General features: G+C 44.3%; 1 protein-coding gene across 3 annotated transcripts in view; it reads right to left on the bottom strand.

Annotated features, from left to right (window-relative positions):
- Positions 1–25906, bottom strand: part of DAG1 (dystroglycan 1) — a 71866-nt gene that overhangs the window by 8036 nt on the left and 37924 nt on the right. For all 3 annotated transcript variants that reach the window (XM_047096048.1, XM_047096047.1, XM_047096046.1), the window contains exon 3: positions 12179–12563. In XM_047096048.1, coding sequence (XP_046952004.1) covers positions 12179–12454 — 276 coding nt within the window. In that variant the 5' untranslated portion in view covers positions 12455–12563. The remainder of the gene's footprint in view (positions 1–12178; positions 12564–25906) is intronic.

The raw sequence follows: 25906 nt of genomic DNA, 5'->3' as shown, positions 1-25906 counted from the left end.
CAAATGAACTCCGCAAGGAACCTAGCCAAGTCACAGGCAAGCTGGCATCTCTGTATTCTCAAGGCTATTTGGGGAAAGCCCCTGAACTAGGAAGTCTGAACATGCCTCAAGGTCTGGCACTGTCCACAGACCCTGAAGGATTCCACTAACAGCCCCTTGCTCCTGAGGGCACCCAGTTCAGGGAATGCTCTGTAATGCAGCACCTGCTCTACGCTGACAAAGCAGGAGGCCTTCAGCCCATGGGAATTCCACACATCCTTCCAAGCTTTCAAAACTTCCAGGCTCTACACACTTTTTCTCTTAAGGCCTAAGGGCTAAGCAGGTTATAAAAGTTACTCCTGAGAGATGCTGCCCCTATGACAAGCCAGGACTCTTCCTATAACAGCAGATGATCTGACAAGAAGCCCCATCTCCAGGAGTCCTTGGCTGAACTCCAGCTCCAGCTAGGCTGAGGCTTGACCCAACCTCAGCCTCAGTTTTCTCATCTGCAAAAAGAAGAAAATGATGCCATCATTTGCCACAATCACAGGACCAGGCACACATTGGATTCTCTGTGGGTGCTGGTTCCCCGCACACTCCTGGGACAAGAGAGGACCCAGTATGTATTGTGAGGCATCTGCACTGACAGGTCCAGGGTCCACTCCCAGTCTTCCTTCTGGCCTTGGACCCAGCATACACTGTGGCCATTTCTCCCTGTTCATCCCCCAGAGCAGAAGCTCAAAGCATCAAAGGGAAGTGGGGAGGCTACAGGAAGGGGAAGCCAGGATCCTTCCTACAGGGGAACAAAGCCCAGGGACCCTCAGGGACTTGCTTGCCTCTTAAGACCTATCTGTCAGGAGTGGATGAAAACCCTGAGGGGTGTGGGGTAGAGGAGAACTTGCTGCAGGGACAACCCAAAGACCAGCATCCAGCTCTTCAGTCTCAAACAGGGGTGCTCCATCCTGATACATTTGCACATGAGATTCTCACTAACCTTAGAGATACTCATAGGAAGATTTCTGCCCTAGCTGTCTCCCATCCAAGTACTAACCAGGCCCGACCCTGCATAGCTTCTGAGATCAGACGAGATTGGGCACGTTCAGGATGGTATGGCCATAGACTCTGCCCTAGCCGTACCACCTACAACTAACCCTTAATGGCTGCCATACTAGGAATGGCAGACAAGAGGCAGGAATCAGAGCTCTTGTGAGCTGCTCATCAGTGCCAGCACATATGTTTGGGTGACAGGCTAGTCCAGGCCATGGAACTCCCCCAGGGTTTCAGGTCACTCAGCCAAAATACCAACACTGTCTTTGAGTTGGGGGAGGCAAGGCCTGCTGGCCTTATGAAGCAGCCACCTTGGAAAGAAGTCTTCAGGCTGTTAGTGGGAACACCCATAGGAGGCAGAAACTGCAGGAGGAAGGCTGAAGATCACAGGCTCTAGCTTACAGGCTCACATAGAAATAGCCAGAAATCTTTCAGCAACCCTCAGAAAGGACACGCTTCTGAGATGGAAGGCAAGCCCACCAGTGAGGAAAACAAGATCTCCAACAGCCATACACGGAGTTTTAGAACTCTTGATCCAGGGGCGCCTAGGTGGCTCACTCAAACATCTGACTTCAGCTCACGTCATGATCTCACAATTCGTGAGTTCGAACCTGACATCATTGTTCCGCACTGGTAGCGTGGAGCCTGCTTGAGATTCTCACTCTCCCCTCTCTCTCTGCTCTTCCCCTGCTTGCACTTTCTCTTAAAATAAATAAATAAACTAAAAAAATAATAATAAAAAAAAGAAGTATTGATCCATAAAGTGCATCCAAAAACATTAAGAATCAAAACCACAAAATTTGGGCAGACCCATATGGAGTTCCAAAGGTTACCCAGCAATGCCCACAATGAACCGCCACAACTAATGACTGGGGAACTGACAAACATGAAGGTTCTGGCCACTCTTTAGTCTACACTAATAGATGACTAGTAACTGACTCCCTGTTCAGCTCTGGGACACTGTCTCCAACTGTTTCGCTGGTGCCCTCTCTCACACAGAACGTCAAACATCAAGTTTGATAAAGATACAGCACCTGTTCTAAACACCATGCAACACAAGTAACATCTCTCACCCCAAATTAGTATCCTTCTAAACCTGGAGAGAGAGCAAAGGGCAGAGGAACTTCCAGTACTTAATCCCTCACTCAAAAAGCAAGTTTCTAGGGGCGCCTGGGTGGCGCAGTTGGTTAAGCGTCCGACTTTAGCCAGGTCACGATCTCGCAGTCCGTGAGTTCAAGCCCCGCGTCAGGCTCTGGGCTGATGGCTCGGAGCCTGGAGCCTGTTTCCGATTCTGTGTCTCCCTCTCTCTCTGCCCCTCCCCCGTTCATGCTCTGTCTCTCGCTGTCCCAAAAATAAATAAACGTTGAAAAAAAAAAATTAAAAAAAAAATTAAAAAAAAAAAAGCAAGTTTCTAATACCAAAACCAGATAAAGCCACCACACAAAAAAAGAGAACTATATAGGCTAATATCTCTGATAAATATAGATGCAAAAATCCCCAAGAAAATACTAGCAAACTGAATCCAACAATACATTAAAAAAATTCACCACAATCACCCAGGATGCAAAGGTGGTTCAATATTCTCAAATTAATCAATGTGATGTGTCACATCAATAAAAGAAAAGATAAAAACCACATGATCATTTCAACATGCAGAAAAAGCATGTGACAAAACACAACATCCATTCATGATAAAAACCCTCAACATTCTATTTTTTTAATATGAAATTTACTGCCAAATTGCTTTCCATACAACACCCCAAAAACCCTCAACATTCTTGACAGAAACCCTCAACAAAGTAGGTCTAAATGGAACATAACCTCAGCATAATACAGGTCTTAATACGAAAAACCCACAGCAAACATCATATTCAATGGAGAAAAACTGAGAGCTTTTCTCCTAAAGTCAGGAACAAGACAAGGATGCCTACTCTCACAATTTTTATTCAACATTGTACTGGAAGTCCTACCCACAGCAATCACACAACAAAAAGAGGGGGCATCTGGGTGGCTCAGTCGGTTAAGCATCTGACTTCAGTGCAGGTCATGATCTCACAGTCTGTGGGTTTGAGCCCCACACTGAGCTCTGTGCTGATAGCTCAGAGCCTGAAGCCTACTTTGGATTCTGTCTGTCTGTCTGTCTGTCTCTCTCTCTCTCTCTCTGCCCCTCCCCCACTCACACTCTGTCTCTCTCTCTCAAAAATAAACATTAAAAATATGTTTTTTAATTTTTTTTTTAACGTTTATTTACTTTTGAGATAGAGAGAGACAGAGCATGAACGGGGGAGGGTCAGAGAGAGGGAGACACAGAATCTGAAACAGACTCCAGGCTCTGAGCTGTCAGCACAGAGCCCAACGCAGGGCTCGAACTCACGGACCACGAGATCATGACCTGAGCTGAAGTCGGCCACTTAACTGACTGAGCCACCCAGGCGCCCCTAAAAAATATTTTTTTAAAAAGACAACAAAAAGAAAAAAAAATTTTCACTATTTGCAGATGACACAATAACTACAGAAAACCCTGAAGACTCCACCAGAAACTACTAGAACTGATAAATGAATTCAGTAAAGTCACAGGATACAAAATCAGTGTAGAGAAATCTGTTGCATTCCTTCCTGTACACTAATAATGAAGCAGAATGAAGAGAAATTAAGAAAACACAATCCTGTTTGGGCACCTGGGCAGTTCAGTCGTTTGAGCGTCTGTCTTCAGCTCAGGTTTGTGAGTTCAAGTGAGTTCAAGTGAGTTCAACTCATGGTTTGTGAGTTCAAGTCCCAGTTCGGGCTGGCTGCTGTCAGCGCAGAGCCCGCTTTGGATCTTCTGTCCCCCTTTTTATCTGCCCCTCCCCCACTTGTGCTCTCTCAAAAATAAGTAAAAAAAATGTTAGTAAAAAAAAACAATCCTATTTACAATTGTACCCAAAATAATAAAATATCTAGGAATAAACTTAACCAGAGATCAAAGACCTGTACTCTGAAAATTATAAAACACTGATGAAAGAAACTGCGGACAACACAAAGAAATGGAAAGACATTCCATGCTCACAGATTAGAAGGACAAACATCATTAAAATGTCTGTACAACCCAAAGCAATCTACTGATTTAATGCAATTCCTTTCAAAAGACCAACAGCATTTTTCATGGAACTAGAACAAACAATCCTAAAATCTGTATGGAACCACATAAGACCCTGAACGCCAAAGCAACCTTGAAAAAGAAAAGCAAAGTGGAGGCATCACAATTCCTGAGTTACATTACAAAGTTGTAGTAATCAAACAGTGTAGTACTGGCATAAAGACAGACACATAGATCAATGGAACAGAACAGAAAACCCAGAAATAAACCCAAATTATATGGTCAATTAATCTTCGACAAGAAGAAAGAATATCCAATGGGAAAAAGACAGTCTCTTCAACAAATGGTATTAGGAAAACTGGTCATCTACATACAAAAAAATGAAACTAGACCACCTTCTTATACCACACACAAAAATAAACTCAAAATGGATTAAAGACCTAAATGTGAGACCTGAAACCATAAAAATCCTAGAAGTGAGCCCAGGTAGTAATTTATGACATTAGCTGTAGCAATATTTTTCTAGATATGTCTCCTGAGGCAAGGGAAACAAAGCAAAAATAAACTATTGGAACTACATCAAAATAAAAAGCTTCTACACAGTGAAGGAAATAATAAAACTAAAAGGCAACCTACTGAATGGGAGAAGATATACACAAATGACATATCTGATAAACGGTTAGCATCTAAAATGTAAAAAGAAACTTATACAACTCAACACCCAAAAAACAAATAATCTAATTTAAAAAAGGGCAGAAGAGATGAACACACATTTCTTCAAAGAAGACATCCAGATGGCCATCAGACAAATGCTCAACATCACTCATCATCAGGGAAATACAAATCAAAACTAAATTGAGGTATCGCCTCATACCTGTTAGAATGGCTAAAATAAAAAACACAAAAAACAAGTATTGGCGAGGATGTGGAGAAAAAGGAAATCTCGTGCACTGTTGGTGGAAATGCAAACTGGTGCAGCCACTCTGAAAAACAGTATGGAGGTTCCTCAAAAAGTTAAAAATAGGGGCACCCGGGTGGCATAGTCAGTTAAGCATCCAACTCTTGACTTCGGCTCAGGTCATGATCTCACGGTTTGTGAGTTTGAGCCCCAAACTGGGCTCTGTGCTGATGGTGCAGAGCCTGCTTGGGATTCTGTCTCTCCTCTCTGCCCCTCCCCTGCTTGTGCGCTTCCCACACCCCCTCCCTCACCTCAAAATAAATAAATAAACATTAAAAAAAATTTTTTTTAAGTTAAAAAAAAACTACTCTACAATCCAGTAATCGCACTACTTGGTATTTACCCAAAAAAATACAAAAACACTAATTCAAAGGGATATATGCACTCCTAGGTTTATTGCAGCATTATTTACAATAGCCAAATTATGGAAGCAGCCCAAGTGTCCATCAATAGAAGAACAGATAAAGAAGTGGTGTATCTATACAATGGACCATCTTGGCATTTGCAACGACATGGAGGGAGCTAACGAGTATAATGCTAAGTGAAATAAGTCAGTCAGAGAAAGACAAAGACCATATGAAATCACATATGTGGCATTTAACCAACAAAACAAAGGAAAGAAGAGAGAGGCAAACCAAGACACAAACTCTTAACTATGGAGAACTGATGGTTACCAGAGGGGAGGTGGGGGGGGGGGGTGGGTAAAACCAGTGATAGGGATTAAAGAGTAACACTTTATGATGAGCTCTGAGTAATGTATAGAAGTGTTGAATCACTATATCATACACCTGAAACTAATATAACACTGTATGATAACTACACTGGAAGAAAAATTAAAAACTTAAACAAACAAACAAGCAAGTTTCCACCCACAGTATGTGCCAGCCAGTTAGGCATAGTTGAAAGGCAAAACTAAAGAACTAGACTCTCACTAGAGCCTAATTAATTATGACCACTCGCTTCTGAAACCAAGAAAACCTAAGCTTTATCATTCAGAACCCACAAGGTATTACGTTACCTATGTAGGAGTTGTAGGACTTACATGGCAAAGACTTCAGAAAGATGGGTAAGCACTGTTACCCCAGGGTGAGGTGATTCTGGCCAGCCAAGAGGGATCTAGGGAATTATGATTGAGAAACCTGCATCTGGAAAAAATTCCCTCACATTACAAACTTTTAGGAGGGTCCTTTGGGCCCTAAGTGGTGGCACCTTCCAACCAACACTTCTAGACGGCCCCAGGAGTTCAGGCTGGGACCTTCCCTGCATCCCCCACAGATGCCAGAGGGTCTTCTCAGTGGTCCATTTCAAAGTGGTACAGACTGCTGCCCTGGGACACCCCACTCCTTAGGCCTCTAGCAGCCTTTCCTGGCAAAGTCCCTGCTTCCCTCAGACCTGGTCACTGGCTCTTGACGTTTCAACTCCCCATTCCTCAGGCTAGTTGCAAGGCTGGGCCAACCCAGAGCCATCTGTGGCTGGGTACCGTATGCAATACCTTGGAGGCACTTGCACATAAGGTGGTCAAGGCATCTTTTGGGCAGGCCTACAGTGTGGGCTCCTCTGCTTAGGGAGATAGGAAATGGTCCCTCTGATGGAGTCTGAGCCTCCAGTTAAGTTTCAGAGGCCCCCATGGTGCTGATTCACATCAGAGTGATCCTGTGTCTAGGCCATGAACTATAACAAATCTACTCTGTGGCCAAGTTCAGCCACAGTCACATGTGGACAGTCACATGGATGGGCTGCAGGGAGATGGCACAGGTCAACAGGAAGAGCCTCTGGCTTGAGGTCAAAGAGCCAAAACTTTGTCCCCACATAAGGTGAGCAACCATAGTGGAAGTGGGTGAGAGGGGCCTTTGCTTTGCTGAGTAAAGCAGAGCCATACCCATGAAAGACAATCATTGATCCTGCTGCTAGACATGCAAGCCTCAAACCAACACATGGCTCTTGCCACAAAGGCCACAGGATCACATTCTGAACACAACCTGTTCAGCTCAGCCAGTGCCCTTCAGGTCTGGATTATGAAGCATTTTATTTGATGTTAACTGTTCCCATCTAGAAACAAAAATTAATCTCTTTTCCCCAAAAGTAAGGAAGAGCTTAGCATAGTTACAGCCATTAATAAAATGCTCAGAATCAGTTCCTCAATCCCAATGTTATCTATTTTTACTTTGTCATGTTCTTTCAGCCCTTGTCAGTAAATTTTTTTTTTAAACATAGAAGTCTACGTTTCAGTAAGTATTTGAGTTGATGCATCTGGGCAAATGTCATTCTTCAACCCACCCCCAAAGATGCCTTCCCTCGCCAACCCGCATTTCCCGGTGTGCTGTGTTCACAAGAGGTCCATTCAGAGCCAGGGAACACCCACTCCAGGCAGGAAGAAACTGCAGTTCATCTCATGCAGGCGGGGTTGCCACAAAGCTCTCAAGCATCCAAAGAAACGGTCCTTTCATGAGTTCCCCTTCCTGGCCAAAAAAGAGTACCCATTGTTCTCAGGGGAACAATTGGGGGCCCATGCCAGCAGCTGAGAGCACAGTCCCAGGAAGGGCTGCTCCCAGTCTGCAGACATCTTGGGCTGAGGGAAAGTCCACATTGTCTCCAGGCAAGGAGGATAAGGGGAAGCAGGAATGAAAAGCCAACCTTGCAGGCTCTACCAAAATGAGACATCTGAGGGGGCTCTGAAGGGGCAGCCAATCATTCTGAGACACAAAAGATGTCTCTCCTGACCACCCCAGAAAGGAGTGGTAAGAGCATCTCTCGGCACATCATCAGCTTTCTCAGCCTGTCCCTCGCTCACTCAAGTCAGAGGAGAGGTACCTGCAGGGAGCTGGCACCAATCCTGAGGGAGGCAAGAGTCGAGACGGGTAACTTACACTGTGGCCAGCTCGGGACAGCCAATGATCTATCCAACAAAGGCCAAGCTGGCTTCTGTGGGACCCATTCCCACAAACCCTGATGAAGAGGGAGGGTGCTCTAGGGTTCACAGGCAGCTGTGAGAGCAAAGGACAGTCAACCTGGGGTGAGCTTTGCATACAGGTATCCAGAGTGGTCCAAGAGAGCACATGCAAAGACCACCTGCTTTAGAGTGTCCTAAGCCCACAGGAGAGAAGAGAGCTCCAAGGCACAAGTCTCTCCAGAAGGTCATGCTGGCCACTGGGCCTGGAGGCAGCTCAGAGCCCCTTCTTGCATCATCAGGTCAATGGAATCGATCTGGGAATTAAGTTGAGGTCAACAGCAGCAAATCAATTCTTGAGGCAGAGCTACAGAACAGCAGGAGAAGCAATGGGTGCAGGCCAAGCTGAAACCGGACAAGGGCTGTCTGGACATTAAAAAGTATCAGATGTGGGGCAAAGCAGAGAGTCTAGGACCTCAAGGCTACCTCCTCCAGACAGGTGGGTCCCCTCTTCTTTTACCTTTCTGCCTGGTGTGTAAAGTACAGGGAAGCCCTTGCTTTGGGAAGCTGATGTCACCTGATTAGCACGCTTGGCTAATGTGAAGCAGTACAAACCTCTGCTGTGACTCCTAGAGTTGCCACAAACTTCTGAAATAGTCAGCATACCCACACAGGTTTGACACACACAGGTCAAACAAGACTTGGGCAGGCGGCCAGGGCAGCTCACTTAGAATGTGACGGACTTTTCTATCCCTTCAATAGACTATTGCTTAATCTACTGCGAACACTGAATTAGTCCACCACCAATCCCCATGCATATCCCCTGACTAGTCACAGCAAATATGACAACCACACTATCAAATCTCATCAGATTGCAGGACAGGCCCCTGTTCTGCCTTTGAGTTCTCATTAGGCAATTTGGCCACATCCAAAATGCCTGGAAGACCAACCCTCACCTGAGAACCCCACATGAGGCTTGGACAAGCTTAGTCTCATAGGCTTTGACAATCCAAAGGAGATTTACAGTCACTGAAGGGAAAGGAGATAGAGAGAGGAGACCAGAGGCCAGATCATGTGGGGCTTGATCCTAAGTGCAGCTCAGTAATGGTTGGGGGAAGGGGAGGTGTTTGCAGATTCAAGCTTTACAAAGATAAGGACATCTCTCTTGCCTCAGTGTGGAAAACAGACGAAAGGGTCAAGATCAGAGGGAGACAGCCTGGGAAGAAATAAGTGGTAGCTTGGATGATGGTAATAGTGATGGATATAATTTGGAGGTCACCCCAAGAACACTCCTTGGGACCAAGATCTGAAATATTCCTCACATACATAAGAATACTGGGCAAGTCATGGTGCCTGGGTGGCTCAGTTGGTTGAGCATCCAACTTTGGCTCAGGTCATGATCTCATGGTTCGTAAGTTCAAGCTCCAAAGCCATTCCAATTCAAATCCTCTGTCCCCCTCTCTGTCTCTATCTCAAAGATAAATAAACATAAAAAAAAAAAATTCAAGGGGTGCCTGGGTGGCTCAGTCGGTGAAGCATCCGACTTCAACTCAGGTCATGATCTCACAGTTTGTGAGTTTGAGCCCCACATCGGGCTCTGTACTGACAGCTCAGAGCCTGAAGCCTGTTTTGGATTCTGTGTCTCCCTCTGTCTCTGCCCCTCCCCCGCTCATTCTCTCTCTCTCCCTCTCTCTCAAAAATGAATAAACATTAAACATTTTTTAATTAAAAATAAATAAAAGCCACATTCCCAAAGAATACATTTTTTTAAATCGCTTGTTTTTGTTTTGATTTTAGAGACAGAGTGCAAGCGCAGGGGGTGGGAGGGAGGCGGGGAGAGAAAGACAGAGAGAGAGAACTTAAGCAGGATTCACACTGAGCACCGAGCCCAACATGGGCTGGATTCCACCATCCTGGGATCATGACCTTAGCAGAAATCAAGCATTGGATGCTCAACTGAGCCCCTCCCCAGGTGCCCCTACAACACACATTTATAGATCATTGTTATAATAAGAAAAAAAACCTCAACGTTTTTTTTTTTCAATGTTTATTTATTTTTGAGAGACAGAGAGAGTGTGTGAGCAGGGAAGGGGCAGAGAGAGAGGGAGACACAGAATTCAAAGCAGGCTCCAGGCTCTAAGCTGTCAGCACAGAGCCTGATGCGGGGCTCAAACCCATGAACCGTGAGATCATGACCTCGGCCAAAGTCGGACGCCCAAACGACTGAGCCACCCAGGCGCCCCTCAACTCTTTTTATATAAAGATTTATCAATCTTGTTTTACATACAGGAAAATGGAAGCTCCAGAGATGAAGTCAGGCTTTCTGATCTGATTTCCCACCCCACACAGCTCTGATGGTAGAAGAATCACACATTTTCATCTGTTCTTCCACAGGCTAATCAGCTACTAAATGGTCTGCTTTCTACAAATAAATGTGCTCAGATAAAATCCTGTTTTCCCAGTAAAATCTCTTTACTCCCCTGATGAATAAGCCTGTTAAATGTCTCTCTGCCAGATACAGCAAATACCCAGCTCACTATATTGATTCAAGGCACCTCTCGTCAAAACTAATGCATGTCAAACATTCTAATGGCCACTGAACAAGGGCAACCACTGCAGGGTTTGGATATTCAAAAGCTCAAACTTGAAGTTGGGCAAGGACTGTACTTCCAAAACTGCCACTCTTCTTTTTCTAATGGTCAAACTAGCTTGTGGCTTCCAGAGGCATTACAAAAATTACATGGAAATCTTCTGCAAACTAGAAAGAGCTCTGTGCAAGTAAGCCAGGATCTTCAGAAATATGACCACCTTTGAGATCACAAGGCCCACCCTGGGAACAAGCCATGAACTAAAGAGAAGGGGGCCAACAGGGAAAAGGAAAGGAGCACAAAGAAGGTACAGGTAAGGAGTGAGTCTGCCCAGATTCAAGGGAAAGGGGCACAGACTCACCTCTCAATGGAAAGAGTGGCCATAGCATTTGTGACCATTTCTAATCTAGATGCCTGGGGCTTATGGGTCAGAGAGGGGAAAGAGGATAAGGACCCACCGAAGGCTGTGTGTGCTTTGACCAATGAGTACAATGGAAGTGTTGCTATGCAAGTTACCAAGCCAGGCCTTAAAAGACTGGCAGCTTCCACTTCCTGTTTCTTGGAATACCCAATCTTGGAACCCAGTTATTGTGCTGTAAGGAAATCCAAGCAGCTCATGAAAAGGTCTACATGGAGAGGAACCTAGGACCCTAACCAACAGCCCCAGCTAAGCTCCCTGTCAACAGGCAGCACCAACTTGCCAGCCATTAATAAACCATCTTAGGAGGCACTGGGTGGCTCAGTCAGTTAAGCGACTTCGGCTCAGGTCATGATCTCATGGTTTGTGAGTTTGAGCCCTGCATCGGGCTCTCTTGCTGTCAACACAGAGCCCTCTTTGGATCCTCTGTCTCCCTCTCTCTACCCCTCCCCAGCTCTTGCACACACACTCTCTCTCAAAAATAAGTAAGCATTTAAAAAAACAAAACAACAAAACAACATCTTGGAAATGGATCCTCCAGCCCCAGATGAGCCATTCTAGCTAGTGCCATGTGAAGCAGAAATGAGGTTCCCAGATGAGTTCTGAATCCCGGAATTCCTGGCCACAAAATTGTGAGCAAAACAAACTGGTTAAGCGTCCAACTCTTGCTTTCGGCTCAGGTCATGATCCCAGGGTCATGGGATCGAGTCCCACACCGGGCTCCTGACTGAACATGGAGCCTGCTTAAGATTCTCTCTCTTCTTCTCCCTCTGCCCCTCCCCAGCACATGTGTTCGCTCTCTCTCAAATAAAAATAAAAACTTTAAAAAGAAAATAGGTTCAAATCATTTAACAGTTCTTATTTCTTGGGTTTAATCCCATGGTTAAAGACAGGAGACCTCTGCCTACACACAAAGCTCTTCCATCAAATCCTAACCTGATGACCAAGAATCTTCCAAACCACAGATGTAAAGGCTTTTTAATGGTAACACCTTCAAAATGAGAGCAAGAATAAAAGTTTAGGATGCTATTCTAGGATATCTGGGAACCCTCTTATAAACATCAGTGGTTGTCCCTCTCTTAAGGTAACTGCACAGGTCCTAGAAGAACTGAGCTCAGAGTTGCTGGAGCTTAGAATGGAAAACTAAAACTAAAAAAAACAAAAAACAACTAAAATGCAGATGAGAATTCTCCCTCATTTACGTAAGTTTTATATCCAATCTCACCTTGATGAGTTCTCCATTGGAAGCAATTAAATCCATTGGAATGGTCACTCGAAATGAGCGCCCAACGACAGCCGTGCCATCAGGAATGCCCACCACTGTGGGAACAGCCTCGTGAAGGTCTGAAAGCACTGAGTGCATGGACGCCTCAAGCTGGTTCTCCCAGTCCCTGCTGGCCTCCGAAGGCCAATGGGACTGAGCCACGGCCACAGTGAGCAGAAGAAGAAAGGTCCTCCCCCAGAGGGGGAGCAGCAGCGAGAGGCCCGAAGACATCCTCATCCGAGCCTGAGACTACTCAAGCCAACAGTTTCACTAAGAAAGGAGGTAAGTGATGTGGTCCCAGAGCTGGGTCCTCACCGCCCTCTGCACACCGGCTCCATCCCAGGGCCTGAAAGAGAAGAAGAGTAGACTCAGACTTTAGCAAACCCCATGGTTTCAAAGTTGTACACAGGCAGTTACTACCCTTTAAGTGTTCTTGCCAAAAATATCTACCCTGACTTGGATCAAGTCTCACCCTGTGCTGTCCAGTTCAAAGGCATCAGCAACATGTGGCCACTGAGCACTAGAAATGTGGCTGGCCCAGTAAAATACATACTGGGTTTTTAAAAGTTAGCACAGCAGCACCTGGGTGGCTCAATTGGTTGAGCGTCTCTCGATTTGGCTCAGGTAATAATCTCCCAGTTTTGTGAGTTCGAGCCCCATGTCGTGATAGCACAGAGCCTGCTTGGGATTCTCTCTCTCCCTCTCTGCCCCTCCCCCGCTGTGTGTGTGCTCGCTCTCTCAAAATAAGTAAACTTTAAAAAATAAAGAAAATAATGAATATTAATAAATGATAAATAATAAAGAAATGTGGGAAATGAAACACATTACTGAAATAAATCCCATCTTCTTTTATTTGAGAGAGACAGGGAGTGTACACACGCACATGTGCGAGCAGGGAAGGGGAGAGAGAAAATGGAGAGAGAGAATCCCAAGTGGGCTCCATGCTGTCAGTGCAAAGCCCCACGCGGGGCTCGATCTCACAAACCATGAGATTAAGACCTGAGTCGAAAAAAAGAAAAAAAAAAAAAAAAAAAAGACCTGAGTTGATACCCAGAGTGGGACGCTTAACAAACTGAGCCACCCAGGCATCCCCCAATTGCATCTTCTTATTTAAACATATTTTTTTCAGGGCACCTGGGTGGCTCAGTCGGTTAAGTGTCCAACTTCGGCTCAGGTCATGATCTCGCGGTTCATGAGTTCAAGCTCCACAATGGGCTCTGTGCTGACAGCTCGGAGCCTGGATCCTGCTTCAAATTCTGTGTCTCCCTCTCTCTCTGACCCTCCCTCCCATTCATGCTCTGTCTCTCTCTGTCTCAAAAATAAATAAACATTAAAATTTTTTTAATAAATAAATAAACATTTTTTTCATGTGGCTACCAGAACATATTAAATCACGTGTGTGGTTCACATCGTGTATACTGCTGTTGGGCAATGCTGCTCTAGACCTAACTCCCTGTTTACAGCAAACACAGGAGTCATAAAGACACAATCAGACAAGTCTAGAATGTGGACCTTCTACAAGATAACTGGCCTGGTCTGTCCAAATGCTGACACCCCTAAACACAAGGAGGCTGTTCTAGATTTAGGAACAGAAACCAGATGTAGAGTGTGTATCTTGACTGGATCTGAATTTACTTAAAACAAAAAAAATTTTTTAAACCCCCAAAAACAGAAAACACATAAGCCCAGCTTCAAAAGGAGTAATTGGGAATTGTGTCACTGGGCTGGAGACTGGATTTATTGTTAATGTTCTTAGGTGAGACAATGGTGGGGTGGTTCTATAAGAGACTGTCCTCAATTTTGAAGGATTTACAGCTGAAGTATCAAAAATCTCTGCAATTTACTTTGAAATGTTTCAAGGGGAAAAAATGCTGTGTGTGTAGTGGAGATCAAACAATGTGGCAAATGTAACAATTATTACGTCTTAAAACAATGCTTTTGAAGAGACTAAAAAAACCAAAAAACAAGAATTTGCACAGACAAGTTCAGCAACTGCCCACTCCTCACACCCCAAACACTAATCATAGGATTTGTTTATCAAAAACATATTTGCAAACTCCGTGCCCCTAAACAAAACTTATTTGGCCTCTTGCCCCCCACCCCCAAAAGAGAAATTAGAACCCTGCACATTGTCCCTCAAACCCCTCACCCACTTCAGTGCAGGCAGCTCAGAACATTTGCTCCAAGGCTGACAGCCACATAGATGCACTGTGGGACTTGCTGGGTGTCCTCAAGGTGACCACAGCCATAACAAGCAATTTCCCATTCTAGAAAAGAATTAAGCCCTGCCCTGAGCCAAGCGGCCCAGGGGCTACATAATGTTTTCTGACCAGGATAATACAAAGTAAAAAGTATTACTTTAAAAAAAAAAAAAAAAAAAAAAAAAAGGCCACTGAAATGGGCAGTGTGTACTGTGAGGTCAATCAAATCCAAACCAATTCCAATAGTTTGGGTTTTTTGTGTTTTGTTTGTGTTGTTACTGATTTTGCCATTCCCATTCTTACTTTGTTTTTGAACTAAAATTCATGAGACAGCCAAAACCCAAGTAAAACAATTTTGAAGGCTGGGAGTCCTAACCTACCAAAGACTTATCATAAAGCTACTGTATTTAAAGCAGTATTATAGCGGCAGAGTAGAAGTGGACTCTGAAACCAGAGGAAAAGCCCAAAATCAGCTTGCAAAGGAGCTATTCAAATGACCAGTAGTCATTTATGTAGAAAACCAAATACAGTTAGGTCCTCTCTCCCTTCTCCATCGTAAATAAGATAAATCCCAGGTGGATTACATACACAAATGTAAAAAAGGAGAACTTTAAAAATTTTACAATATAGTGAAATAAATGTCAGGATAAAGAATGATTACATTTAACAAGACATTAAAAAACAAAGCATAAAAGAAAAAAACTGGGGGCACCTGGGTGGCGCAGTCGGTTAAGCGTCCGACTTCAGCCAGGTCACGATCTCGCGGTCCGTGAGTTCGAGCCCCGCGTCGGGCTCTGGGCTGATGGCTCAGAGCCTGGAGCCTGTTTCCGATTCTGTGTCTCCCTCTCTCTCTGCCCCTCCCCCGTTCATGCTCTGTCTCTCTCTGTCCCAAAAATAAATAAATGTTGAAAAAAAAAATTTAAAAAAAAAAAAAAGAAAAGAAAAAAACTGTACTACCACTTCTAAGAATTATGAGATAGATGTATTTTTTCCCATTTCCCACTAAACACAACAAAAAATCCTAGACAGTATATATAAAATAAACATCAGAGTCTAAAAAGTTAAGAAAAGAAGGCAGACCAATGAGGGACCCCAGGACTCAAGGAAAGACACAGTGGTGAGTTCCCTGGGTTTTCTTTTTGCCTCATATATCCCAGAATTGAAGCTGAAGAGGCTGGCAACCTAGAAATGCCAACAGATGACACAAAAAACAGTCCCAACAAAAGTCTGCTCTCTTTAGCCAAAGGAGCAGGAAGGGAGTAGCCTAGCAAGACAGAAAACATTTAGACAATAAAGGCTCTATTCTGGCCAAACACCACAGAAAAAAACTGTGGCCCCACTCCCACCCGTGCCAGTAAAGGCCAAGTGGAGAGCCTAAGACTTCCACCCTCATGATGCTGTAATAAGGCTCCCTAATATCCCCACTGGGGCAGTGTCAGAGCAGGCCAAGTAAGGAGCTGGGACTTTCATCCCCACTGGCCAGTTAACAATGCACCACCCCTCCTACTCCTCTAGTCCCTAGGTTTCAATGGAAACCAAACCAAGATTTCTATGCCCATCCAAGCAATATAACAGGAGTGTCTCCCCCTACCTGCAGGGATGGTGCCAGAACTTTCACCAGTGCTCAGTGATAAAGAGGCCTAAGGAACTAGAATTCCCACCCCCACCCAGCAGTTAAAAAGGACTTTACGAGTCCTCTGGTGTCGAAAAAGGCTGAGTGGGGCAAACAAACAAAAAGCGGACTCTTAAATATAAAGAACTGATAGTTGCCAGAGGGGAAGTAAGTGGGGGAATGGGGAAAATAGATAAAGGTGATTAAGAGGTACAAACTTCCAGTTATAAAATAAATAAGTCATGGAGATAAAAAGTACAGCATAGGGAATATAGTCAATAATACTGTAATAATATATGGTGACTACACTTATTGTGGTGAGCACTGAGGAAGGTATACAATTGTTGAATCACTATATTGTATGCCTGAAACTAACAGAACACTGTATGTTAGTTAATTATACTTCAGTTAAAAAAAAAAAAAGGTGACTGGGTGGCTCAGTTGGTTAAGCATCCCGACTTCGGCTCAGGTCATGATCTCACAGCTCGTGAGTTCGAGCCCTGCGTCGGGCTCCGTGCTGACAGCTCAGAGCCTGCAGCCTGCTTCAGATTCTGTGTCTCCCTCTCTCTCTGCCCCTCCCCTGCTCACATCTTTCTCAAAAATAAATAAAAAGTTTAAAAAAAAAAAAAAAAGGTGAGTAAGGAACCTGGACTTCTACCTCTACTTTCCAGTAATGAGGCAGTACACCTCCCTTACCCTTCCCTGTCAGCAGCAGAGTAGAAGTGGACTGAGGAACTAGAGGGGAAGCCTAAAATCAGCTTGCAAAGGAGCTGTTCAAAGGCACCCGGACCAGTGGTCATTCATGTAGAAAACCAAATACAATTAGGGTCCTCTCTCCCTTCTCCATCATAAATAAGATAAATCCTAGAGTATCCGAAAAAGCCAGGTTATGGGGTGTCTAGGTGGCTCAGTCAGTTAAGCATCCACCTCTTGATTTTGGCTCAGGTCATGATCCCAGGATCATGGGATTGAGCCCCAATCAGGCTCCACACTTAGTGTGGAGCCTGCTTAAGATTCTCTCTCTACCTCTGCCCCTCACCCCACTTGTGCTCTCTCTCAAAAAAAAAAAAAAAAAAGGGGCGCCTGGGTGGCGCTGTCGGTTAAGCGTCCGACTTCAGCCAGGTCACGATCTCGCGGTCCGGGAGTTCGAGCCCCGCGTCAGGCTCTGGGCTGATGGCTCGGAGCCTGGAGCCTGTTTCGGATTCTGTGTCTCCCTCTCTCTCTGCCCCTCCCCCGTTCATGCTCTGTCTCTCTCTGTCCCAAAAATAAATAAACGTTGGAAAAAAAAAAAAAAATAGAAAACAACAACAACAACAAAAGGCCAGGCAAAACAGAACTAGAGTTGCAGAACAAAATACAAAATTGTGGGGTTCCTTACTCAGGTAATGGAACTGACTCAGGTAATGATCTCATAGTTTGTGGGACCAAGTCCCATGTCGGACTCTGCGCTGGCAGTGTGGAGCCTGCTTGGAATTCTCTCTCTCCCTCTCTGTCCTTCCTCTGTGTGTGAGCGCGCACACGCGCACACACACACACACACCCAGCCTCTCTCAAAAATAAACAAACATTGGGGCGCCTGGGTGGCTCTGTCAGTTAAGCGTCCGACTTCGGCTCAGGTCACGATCTCGCGGTCCGTGAGTTCGAGCCCCGCATTGGGCTCTGGGCTGATGGCTTGGAGCCTGGAGCCTGCTTCCGAATCTGTGTCTCCCTCTCTCTCTGCCCCTCCCCCGTTCATGCTCTGTCTCTCTCTGTCTCAAAAATAAACGTTAAAAAAATTTTTTTTAATAAATAAATAAATATTTAAAAAAAAAAAAAAAAAAGGAGGGAGCCTGAGTAGCTTAAGTGTCTGACTTTGGCTCAGGTCATGATCTCACAGTTTGTGAATTACAGCCCCGCATCAGGCTCTGTGCTGACAGCTCAGAGCCTGGAGCCTGCTTCAGATTCTGTGTCTCCCTCTCTCTCTGCCCCTCCGCCACTTGCACTCTGTCTCTTGCGCTGTCTCAAAAATAAATAAACATTAAAAAAAATTTTTTGAAAAAGAATCTTGACCTAGGGAGATTACCCAGGTGGACCTTTTTTTTTTTTTTTAATTTACTTTCTTTTGAGAGTGAGAGTGCGACCAGGGGAGGGGCAGACAGAGAAGGGAAGAGAGGATCCAAAGGGGGCTCTGCACTGACAACAGCAAGCCCAATGTGGGGCTCAAACTCACAAACTGAGATCAGGACCTGACCCAATGTGGGACGTTCAACCAACTGAGCCACCCAGGCGCCCGCCCAGGTGGACCTTAAATCCAACCACAACTGTCATTATAAGAGAGAGGCAGAGCAAGACTATACACACCACAGAGGGAGAAGGAGATGTGAAAATTGAGGAAGAGAATATTGGAGTGATGTGGCCACAAGCCAAGGAATACCAGCAGCTACCAGAAAATAGAATAGACAAGGAATAAACTCATCTCCAGAGTCCGCAGACAGAGCACAGCCCTTGCCAACTCCTTGATTTTGGACTTCTGGTCTCCAGAGTTGTGAGAAAATAAATGTATATTACCTAAGCCACTAAGGTTGTGGTAATTGTTTACAGTAGCCCTAGGAAACTAATTTAAGGTTTAATGAAATCCCTATCAAAATTCTAGAAAGAAATTTTGTAGACATAGACAAGACTATTCTCAAATTTATATGGAGAGGCAAAGGAGCTATAACAGCCAAAAATAATTTTAAAAAAGAAAAAAGAATTATTCTACCTAGTATCAAAACTTAGCTAGTTACAAAAATCAAGACTGCTATTAGTGGGGGGACTAACATAAATCAATGGAACAGAATTGAGAACCCAGAAATAGATTATTTTTTTTTTTTATTTTAGATTGAGAGAGAAAGAGAGAGAATCCCAAGCAGACTCCATGCTCAGCACAGAGGCCGATGTGGGGCTCAATCCCACCACCCTGGGATCTTGACCTGAGTTGAAATCAAGAGTTGGATGCTCAACTGAGCCACCCAGGTGCCCCTCAACTGATTTTTGACAAAGATACAAAAGCAATTCAATGGGGGAAAACAGCTTTTTCAACCAATAGCACAATCCAGATGTCTGTCCTTCAATGGATGAATGGTTAAACAAGCTATGGCATATCCATATCATGGAATACTGAAGAACAATAAAAAAGGAATGAGCTATTGATTGATACACTCGACAACTTGGATGAATCTCAAGGGAATACATACTATATTTTTATGCATACATTACATATACATATTATATACATTATATTTTTATAATATTTTTTTTCCCCACCACGACCCCTATAATGTTCTTGAAGTGACAAAATTATAGAAATGGAGAACAGATTAGTGATTGCAGGGGTTTAAGAGGTGCTCAGGGCATGAAGGAAATAGGTATAGCTATAAAAGGGCCAAGTGAGGGATCCTGTGGTAATGAACACATTCTGTATGCTGATGTATTAATGTCAGTATCCTGGTTGTAATGTTGTACTATAGTTTTGCAAGAGGTTACCACGGGGGGAAGCTAGGTATAAAGCATACATAGGATCTCTGTATTATTTAACAACTGCCATGTAAATCCACAATTATCTCAAAAACTTTTTTTAATCTTAAAAAAAAAAAAAAAGATAAATTAGAATTTGAATTTTAGGGGTGCCTGGGTGGGTCAGTCAGTAATGTGTCTGACTCTTGGTTTCAGCTCAGGTCATGATTTCATGGTTCGTGAGTTCGAACCCCACATCAGGCTGGGCCTGGGATTCTCTTTCTCTCTCTCTGCCCCTCCCCTCTCTTTCTCTCTCAATAAGTAAGTAAACTTAAAAAAAAATTTTTAGGGGCGCCTGGGTGGCGCAGTCGGTTAAGCGTCCGACTTCAGCCAGGTCACGATCTCGCAGTCCGTGAGTTCGAGCCCCGCGTCAGGCTCTGGGCTGATGGCTCAGAGCCTGGAGCCTGTTTCCGATTCTGTGTCTCCCTCTCTCTCTGCCCCTCCCCCGTTCATGCTCTGTCTCTCTCTGTCCCAAAAATAAACGTTGAAAAAAAAATTTTTTTTAAAGAAAGAACCAAAAGTTAGAACATTAAAAAAAAAAATTTGAATTTTAAATTTCTATACAGTAAAGGACATCATAAAGAAAGTTAGAAGGACCAACCCCAGCCTGGGAGAGAGCTTTTCCAATGCATATGATGGCTAAAGGATCTCCATCAAAATACATCAAGTGCCCTAAAACAATAAAAATTGGTTGAAGGCAAAAGAAGTAAACTCACAGAAAAAACCTAAATAGCAGTCAACATACAAAAAGATGGTTCAACCTCACTAATAATCAGGGGGGAAAAAATTAAAGCAACATGAAAAACCATTCCATGCCAATGCGAATGGGTGAAAATGTTCAAATGTTGTATCATGGAGGGGATGAAACAGAGAACACACCACACAGCTGGGCCCTTCCACTCCTAGACACACACCCTGAGGAATATACAGGCAGAGATACATGTATGCACACATACATACAGAGACAGAGTGAACACTGAAATGCTAGAAACAATGCCAACGTCCATCAACTGAGAAAGCATCAACAGGCACTTCACGCCATGGGAACTGAGTAGGACAATTAAAATGAACTAAAATTTAAGAAACAAAATTGATAAACCTCAAAAAATGTTTAGCAGAAAATGCCCATTGCATAAAGATGTAAATACTATTTATGCAAAATGTTTATATATAGTTTATACATTCATATGTTTGTAATAAATAAAATCATGCACATGATCTTCAGGGCCAAGTTCAGAATCATGGTCACTCTAGAAAGAGAGGGCTAAGGGAAAAGGAGGGATTTACAAGGGTCTCCAAATTGATAACTGCTTTCCTTCCTAAAATAGGACCTTACAAAAAATACAACAAAGGGACACATGGGTGGCTCAGTCAGTCAAGCACCCGACTTCGGCTCAGGTCATGATCATGATCAGTTCATGAATTTAAGCGAGCCTGCTTTGGATCCTCAGTCTCTCTCTCTGCCCCTCCCCCACTTGCGCACATTCTCTCTCTCTCAAAAATAAACATTAAAAAAAATACAATAGAACATTAAGGTATAAAAAAAAAGCTCAGTGGCAGATATATTCAGGTTATGTGTAATGTTGATCTACGTTCTCCGCTAAGGACTTGAAAACATGTGAAGGTAAAGGTCTTGGCTCTTACCATCATTTCAAACTAATAAAAATTCTAAAACAGTAGAGCAGCACTACAAGAGAGCAGCAAACAACAGAGCAAACAATAGAGCAGCACTCCTGCTCCATTTCACCTCTCTGTGTCTTCTTCACCACCTTCTCAGGACTGAAAAGCCCTGTCCTCATTCATGTGTCTGGCATATTCTGAACAGCATCCAGATTGCAGCCCCTGGGGCTACTGCCCTGTCCCAACCTCATCACTGTCCACCTCTACCTCCTGGTGTACATGTCACTCAGGTTTACATATTCCTAGTTTCTAAGACAGCACTTGTTTCCTCAAGGCTCAGAAAAACACACAGAGCTGCTCTGCAAAGGTATGAAAAAGGATTTGAAATTCACCTACCTTAGAAAATTAATGAAGATGTTTTATCATTTGGCATGATCCCACACTCTCATCAGTGCTAGCTAAATAACAGATATAATACTGTCCTCCTTCCTGTTTCCACTACCTTGTTCTATCCCAAGGCCACAGGTGACCAGGCAGCTCTCATGGGATTTCAGACCCATTCCTCAATAGGGACTTCTCCTCCCAGCCACCACTAGATTGGTGGGTCACTTTTGCCCATTATAGACTTACCAACAGTGTTAAGTGCCACACTTCTTCAAGGGAACACCAAATGACCAGGGACTTAGAAGCTGGGGCCCTGTGGGCATCGGCTCCAAAAACCACTTAACTCCCAGTGACTGCTGCAGGGTCCTCTACCAGGAAAGGCAAAGAAGGAACCACTCTTGACTCCTCGATACCCAGGTTCACCGTACTCTGGGTAGAGGTCTTCTACTCAGATCCCTATCAAGTGCCCCAAGTTAAAGGTTTGTCTTTGAACTCTTTTCTGTGTTTTTGTGTCTCCCAGTTTCTTAACAGTCTGTGCCTTCATACCCCTTTTATAGCTTAGTTTATCACTTAACTTTTAAAAATGTCTGTCTTTTGTTTCATACTATTTTATTTTTTAATGTTTATTTTTGAGAGAAAGAGACAGAGTGTGAGTGGGGAAGGGGCAGACAGAGAGGGACACAGAATCCGAAGCAGGCTCCAGACTCTGAGCTGTCATCACAGAGCCCGACACGGGGCTCGATCCCACAGGCTGAGAGATCATGACCTGAGCTGAAGTCAGATGCCCAACCAACTAAGCCATCCAGGAGTCCCTGTTTTGTACTATTTTAAATTGTAATTTTGGAGTTTATTGTTGCATACTGCTTCTCTTAATGGCCTTTCCTTTATTACACATTTTAATTCTTATTGAGTAAATGGCTCAGCTTGACCAACACCCTACAAGACTGTAAGATGTGGAGGGGCAGGGACACATTTGTCACAGTCACTGACCCATGCTAATCACACATAGTTCCAGATACACACCTAATGAATGAATGGGGAGGCTACAAGAATGGTTTTTTTAGCTTCTTCCTATCTCTTTACTCTTTAATTTACTTATTTGTCTACTTCTTAGACCCAGTTGATCTTTTACTTTCCTAATCGGATTCTCCCTTTAAAAATTCTCAGCTTATTTGAAAACAGCAACAGAACGAGACACACCCTGTCCTACCCGGAACATAAGCTCAGTCTGCTATCTGCGGACACATGATGATGTGAAGTATCTGTTTCATGGGTATGACTAAGTGCCTCTGCATTTAGCAAGCAGACGATGTCCAGGGCACAACTCCAAAGGCTGTATGTTGGTTTTCCATGATCTAGGGAGAAAAGATCTTTTTCAAACTTGGCAAAAAGCAGCCTTGTGTCTTTCTGATGCTGGATTCCTATAAGCAAGGGTCACATCTCCCCGTGCTAGGAACTTGGCAGGCTGCATTCAAACACCCAAACTAGGACATCCCACTGGAAGGTCTTTACATAGTCTCTTACTCACACACTTGGTCATTCAGAGATGGAGGCACTCCAGAGATCCTCCTCTTCATTTTTTTCAGGGAACAAGGCCCAAAGAGAGGTAACATTCAACCATGGTCACTCACACAGAGCCTGTGGCCAAAATATGGAGAAGGTGCTCTGGAACCAGAGAAAGACTACAGACAGAATCACCCAGTCTTCCTGACACAGCCACTCATTTTAATACTGCATACATGCACTCACATTATATCCTCTAGAACACAGGAAGCACTCAGGGAAGCCCAAGAATATGTATGTCTCAGCTGAACTCACAACCTTCTGGCTAACAGAAGCTGCCCAAGATCTCCTACCAAAAAATGGGTAGTGGGTATGGGTAACTCATTCCTCTGTACCAGTACCCAGTGCAGTGTCTGCCACTAAGTCTGAGCTCAGTGCTGCCCTTGATCCCAGTGAAATACAACTCTGTGAAGAGGGACCTTCCCAGAGCTTAGTGGAAGCCCCTGCTCTCTGAACACATGCTCAACAGTCGTAACATACAGTGTGAAAAATGGGCATAGCTGCCAGGCAGTTCCATCCCTTAGTCCCAGACAATTCACCCTAGGGAGCAGAAAAACCTTAAAAGTGTTATAACCTGCAAAGCCTGGACACAGCATAGCCCTTTGGGACACTGCTATCCCAGAGCAGCCAATGAGTCTGCCCTCTCCCTCTTCTCTTGGCAAAGGCCTATCCTCCTGCCCACTAGCACCAGGGAAGAGAGCCCCATGGTACCCTAGGTACCTATCACACCCCTCCCTGGGCCAGGTGAACATTCAGCACCAAACAGCACCACAGAGCTTGTTATGGGGTAGATGAAGAATATCTGAGCAGGGGACCTCCACCAGGCTCCTGGGGCATGGGTCCCCAACAGTGAAAGGACAGGCTGAGGTAGGAAGCCCAGGGGGCCCCAGACCCTGCGACCCATTTCAGATAAGTGCCCTCACTCAGAGGAACCAAATCTAGTTGGGGTTGGAGCTGGTAATCCTCTGCATCTGCCAATGGCCACACCAACACTTCCTTTCTCCAACCATGACCTTGGGGACTCTCCAGTGATGCGCAGAAATAAAAAGTCAAGTTTTCAGCAATGCCTAAGAGGTGGTATCTTTTGTATACCAAAATACATAATATCTGCCCTGGAGCCAGGTGTATTTCAAGTTTACCAAATCAATCAGCAGGAACACAACTAGGGAATCAAAAGCATTATACAGTGACAGGTGAGGACCCCAAGCTTCCAAGGACCGAGTTTAGCAGGAAAGAATCCTTCTGGCCCTTTCTGTCACTGATACTAACCCCTATCTATATATGACTAAAGCATATGCCTTGTGTGAGGGTGGGACAGGGAAGGACATACATCCATGAGGAACAAGCTCTTATGACCCTACTCTGTCCAGACAGTCTTGGTCCCTGGAAACTAGAATATTCCAATGGAAGCCCGGCTCCAGGAAAGAAGCAACTCTCTTCTGCTCAGGCTGCCTCCCCAGAGCTAATGAATGTCCCATGCACACAGGAAGCTCAGTCAGTAAATGCTTTCCACTCAGTAAACACGAGGAACAAATGCGTATGTGGCACCAACTCAATTCATAGTAAACTTAAATGTTTCCTCATATGCAGAAAAGCCCACAGAGAATGAAACTAAGATATCTTAACTAAAATTCTGAAAGAACAGCTCCCTAGTAGTTTCTGCTCTCTAAGAATGAAGGAAAAGTTGTGAGATTCAACCCATTATTAACCACACAAGATGAGTCTGATGCAGAAGCAGCCCACCCCACCACTCCCAGGAACCACCACTCTCAAATAGCTAGGTTACCTAAAAATAGTACTTAAACTCTCAAACTGCTTCTTTTCACCATAGTAATTAAAACATTTAAGGAGGGGTGCCTGGGTGCCTTAGTCGGTTGAGCATCCGACTCTTGATTTCGGCTCAGGTCATGATCCCAGGGTTGTGGGACCGAGCCCCACAATGCGCTCTGCACTGAGCATGAGGCCTGCTTAAGATTCTCTCAGGGTGCCTGGATGGCTCAGTCAGTTAAGCATGACTCAGGTCATGATCTTGTGGTTCACAGGTTTGAGCCCCCCACGTCAGGCTCTCTGCTGTCAGCGTGGAGCCTGCTTCAGATTTTCTGTACCCCTCTCTCTCAGCCCCACCCCCATGGTTTCTCTCTCTCAAAATGAATAAACTTAAAAAAAAAATTCTCTCTCTCTCTCTGCCCCTATCCTCCGCTCACACACTCTCCCAAATAAATAAATAAATAAATAAATAATTTAAGGAAAATGAGACTTTCTTTTTAAACCAAACTGAGATAATAAAGTTCAAATGGTTTTGAAAAAGTCAAAAGCAAAAACCTAACTGAAACAACCACTTTAGGGTTCAGACACTCAGAAATTAAAATGTCAAATGTCAGTCTAACGTTAATATAAAAATTCTACAGGGTTAACTAGTTTAAAACTGCTCAAACTGAGGGGTGCCTGGGTGGCTCAGTCGGTTAAGCATCTGACTTCAGCTCAGGTCATGATCTCACGGTTAATGGGTTCAAGCTCTGCGTTGGGCTCTGTGCTGACAGCTGGGAGCCTGGAGCCTGATTTGGATTCCGTGTCTCCTTCTTCCTCTACCCCTCCCCCACTCGTGCTCTGTCTCTGTCTCTGTCTCTCTCTCTCTCTCAAAATAAACATTAAAAAAAAAATTTTTTTTAACTGCTCTGATGGCCAGCAGGATGCACTCCACACAGTGGAAAACAATAGTGTGAAGTAATTGTTTATTTGGGATCCAAATACCAAAGACGGGCAGCTTTCTCTGCT

This window comes from Lynx rufus, unplaced genomic scaffold (genome assembly GCF_022079265.1).
Source record: "Lynx rufus isolate CCGP_SWC_20201006 ecotype Redwood Valley unplaced genomic scaffold, mLynRuf1.p SCAF_4, whole genome shotgun sequence".
Lineage (NCBI taxonomy): Eukaryota > Metazoa > Chordata > Mammalia > Carnivora > Felidae > Lynx > Lynx rufus.
The sequence above is the reverse complement of the archived record's forward strand: the minus strand, read 5'-3'. Positions and strand labels throughout refer to the sequence as shown.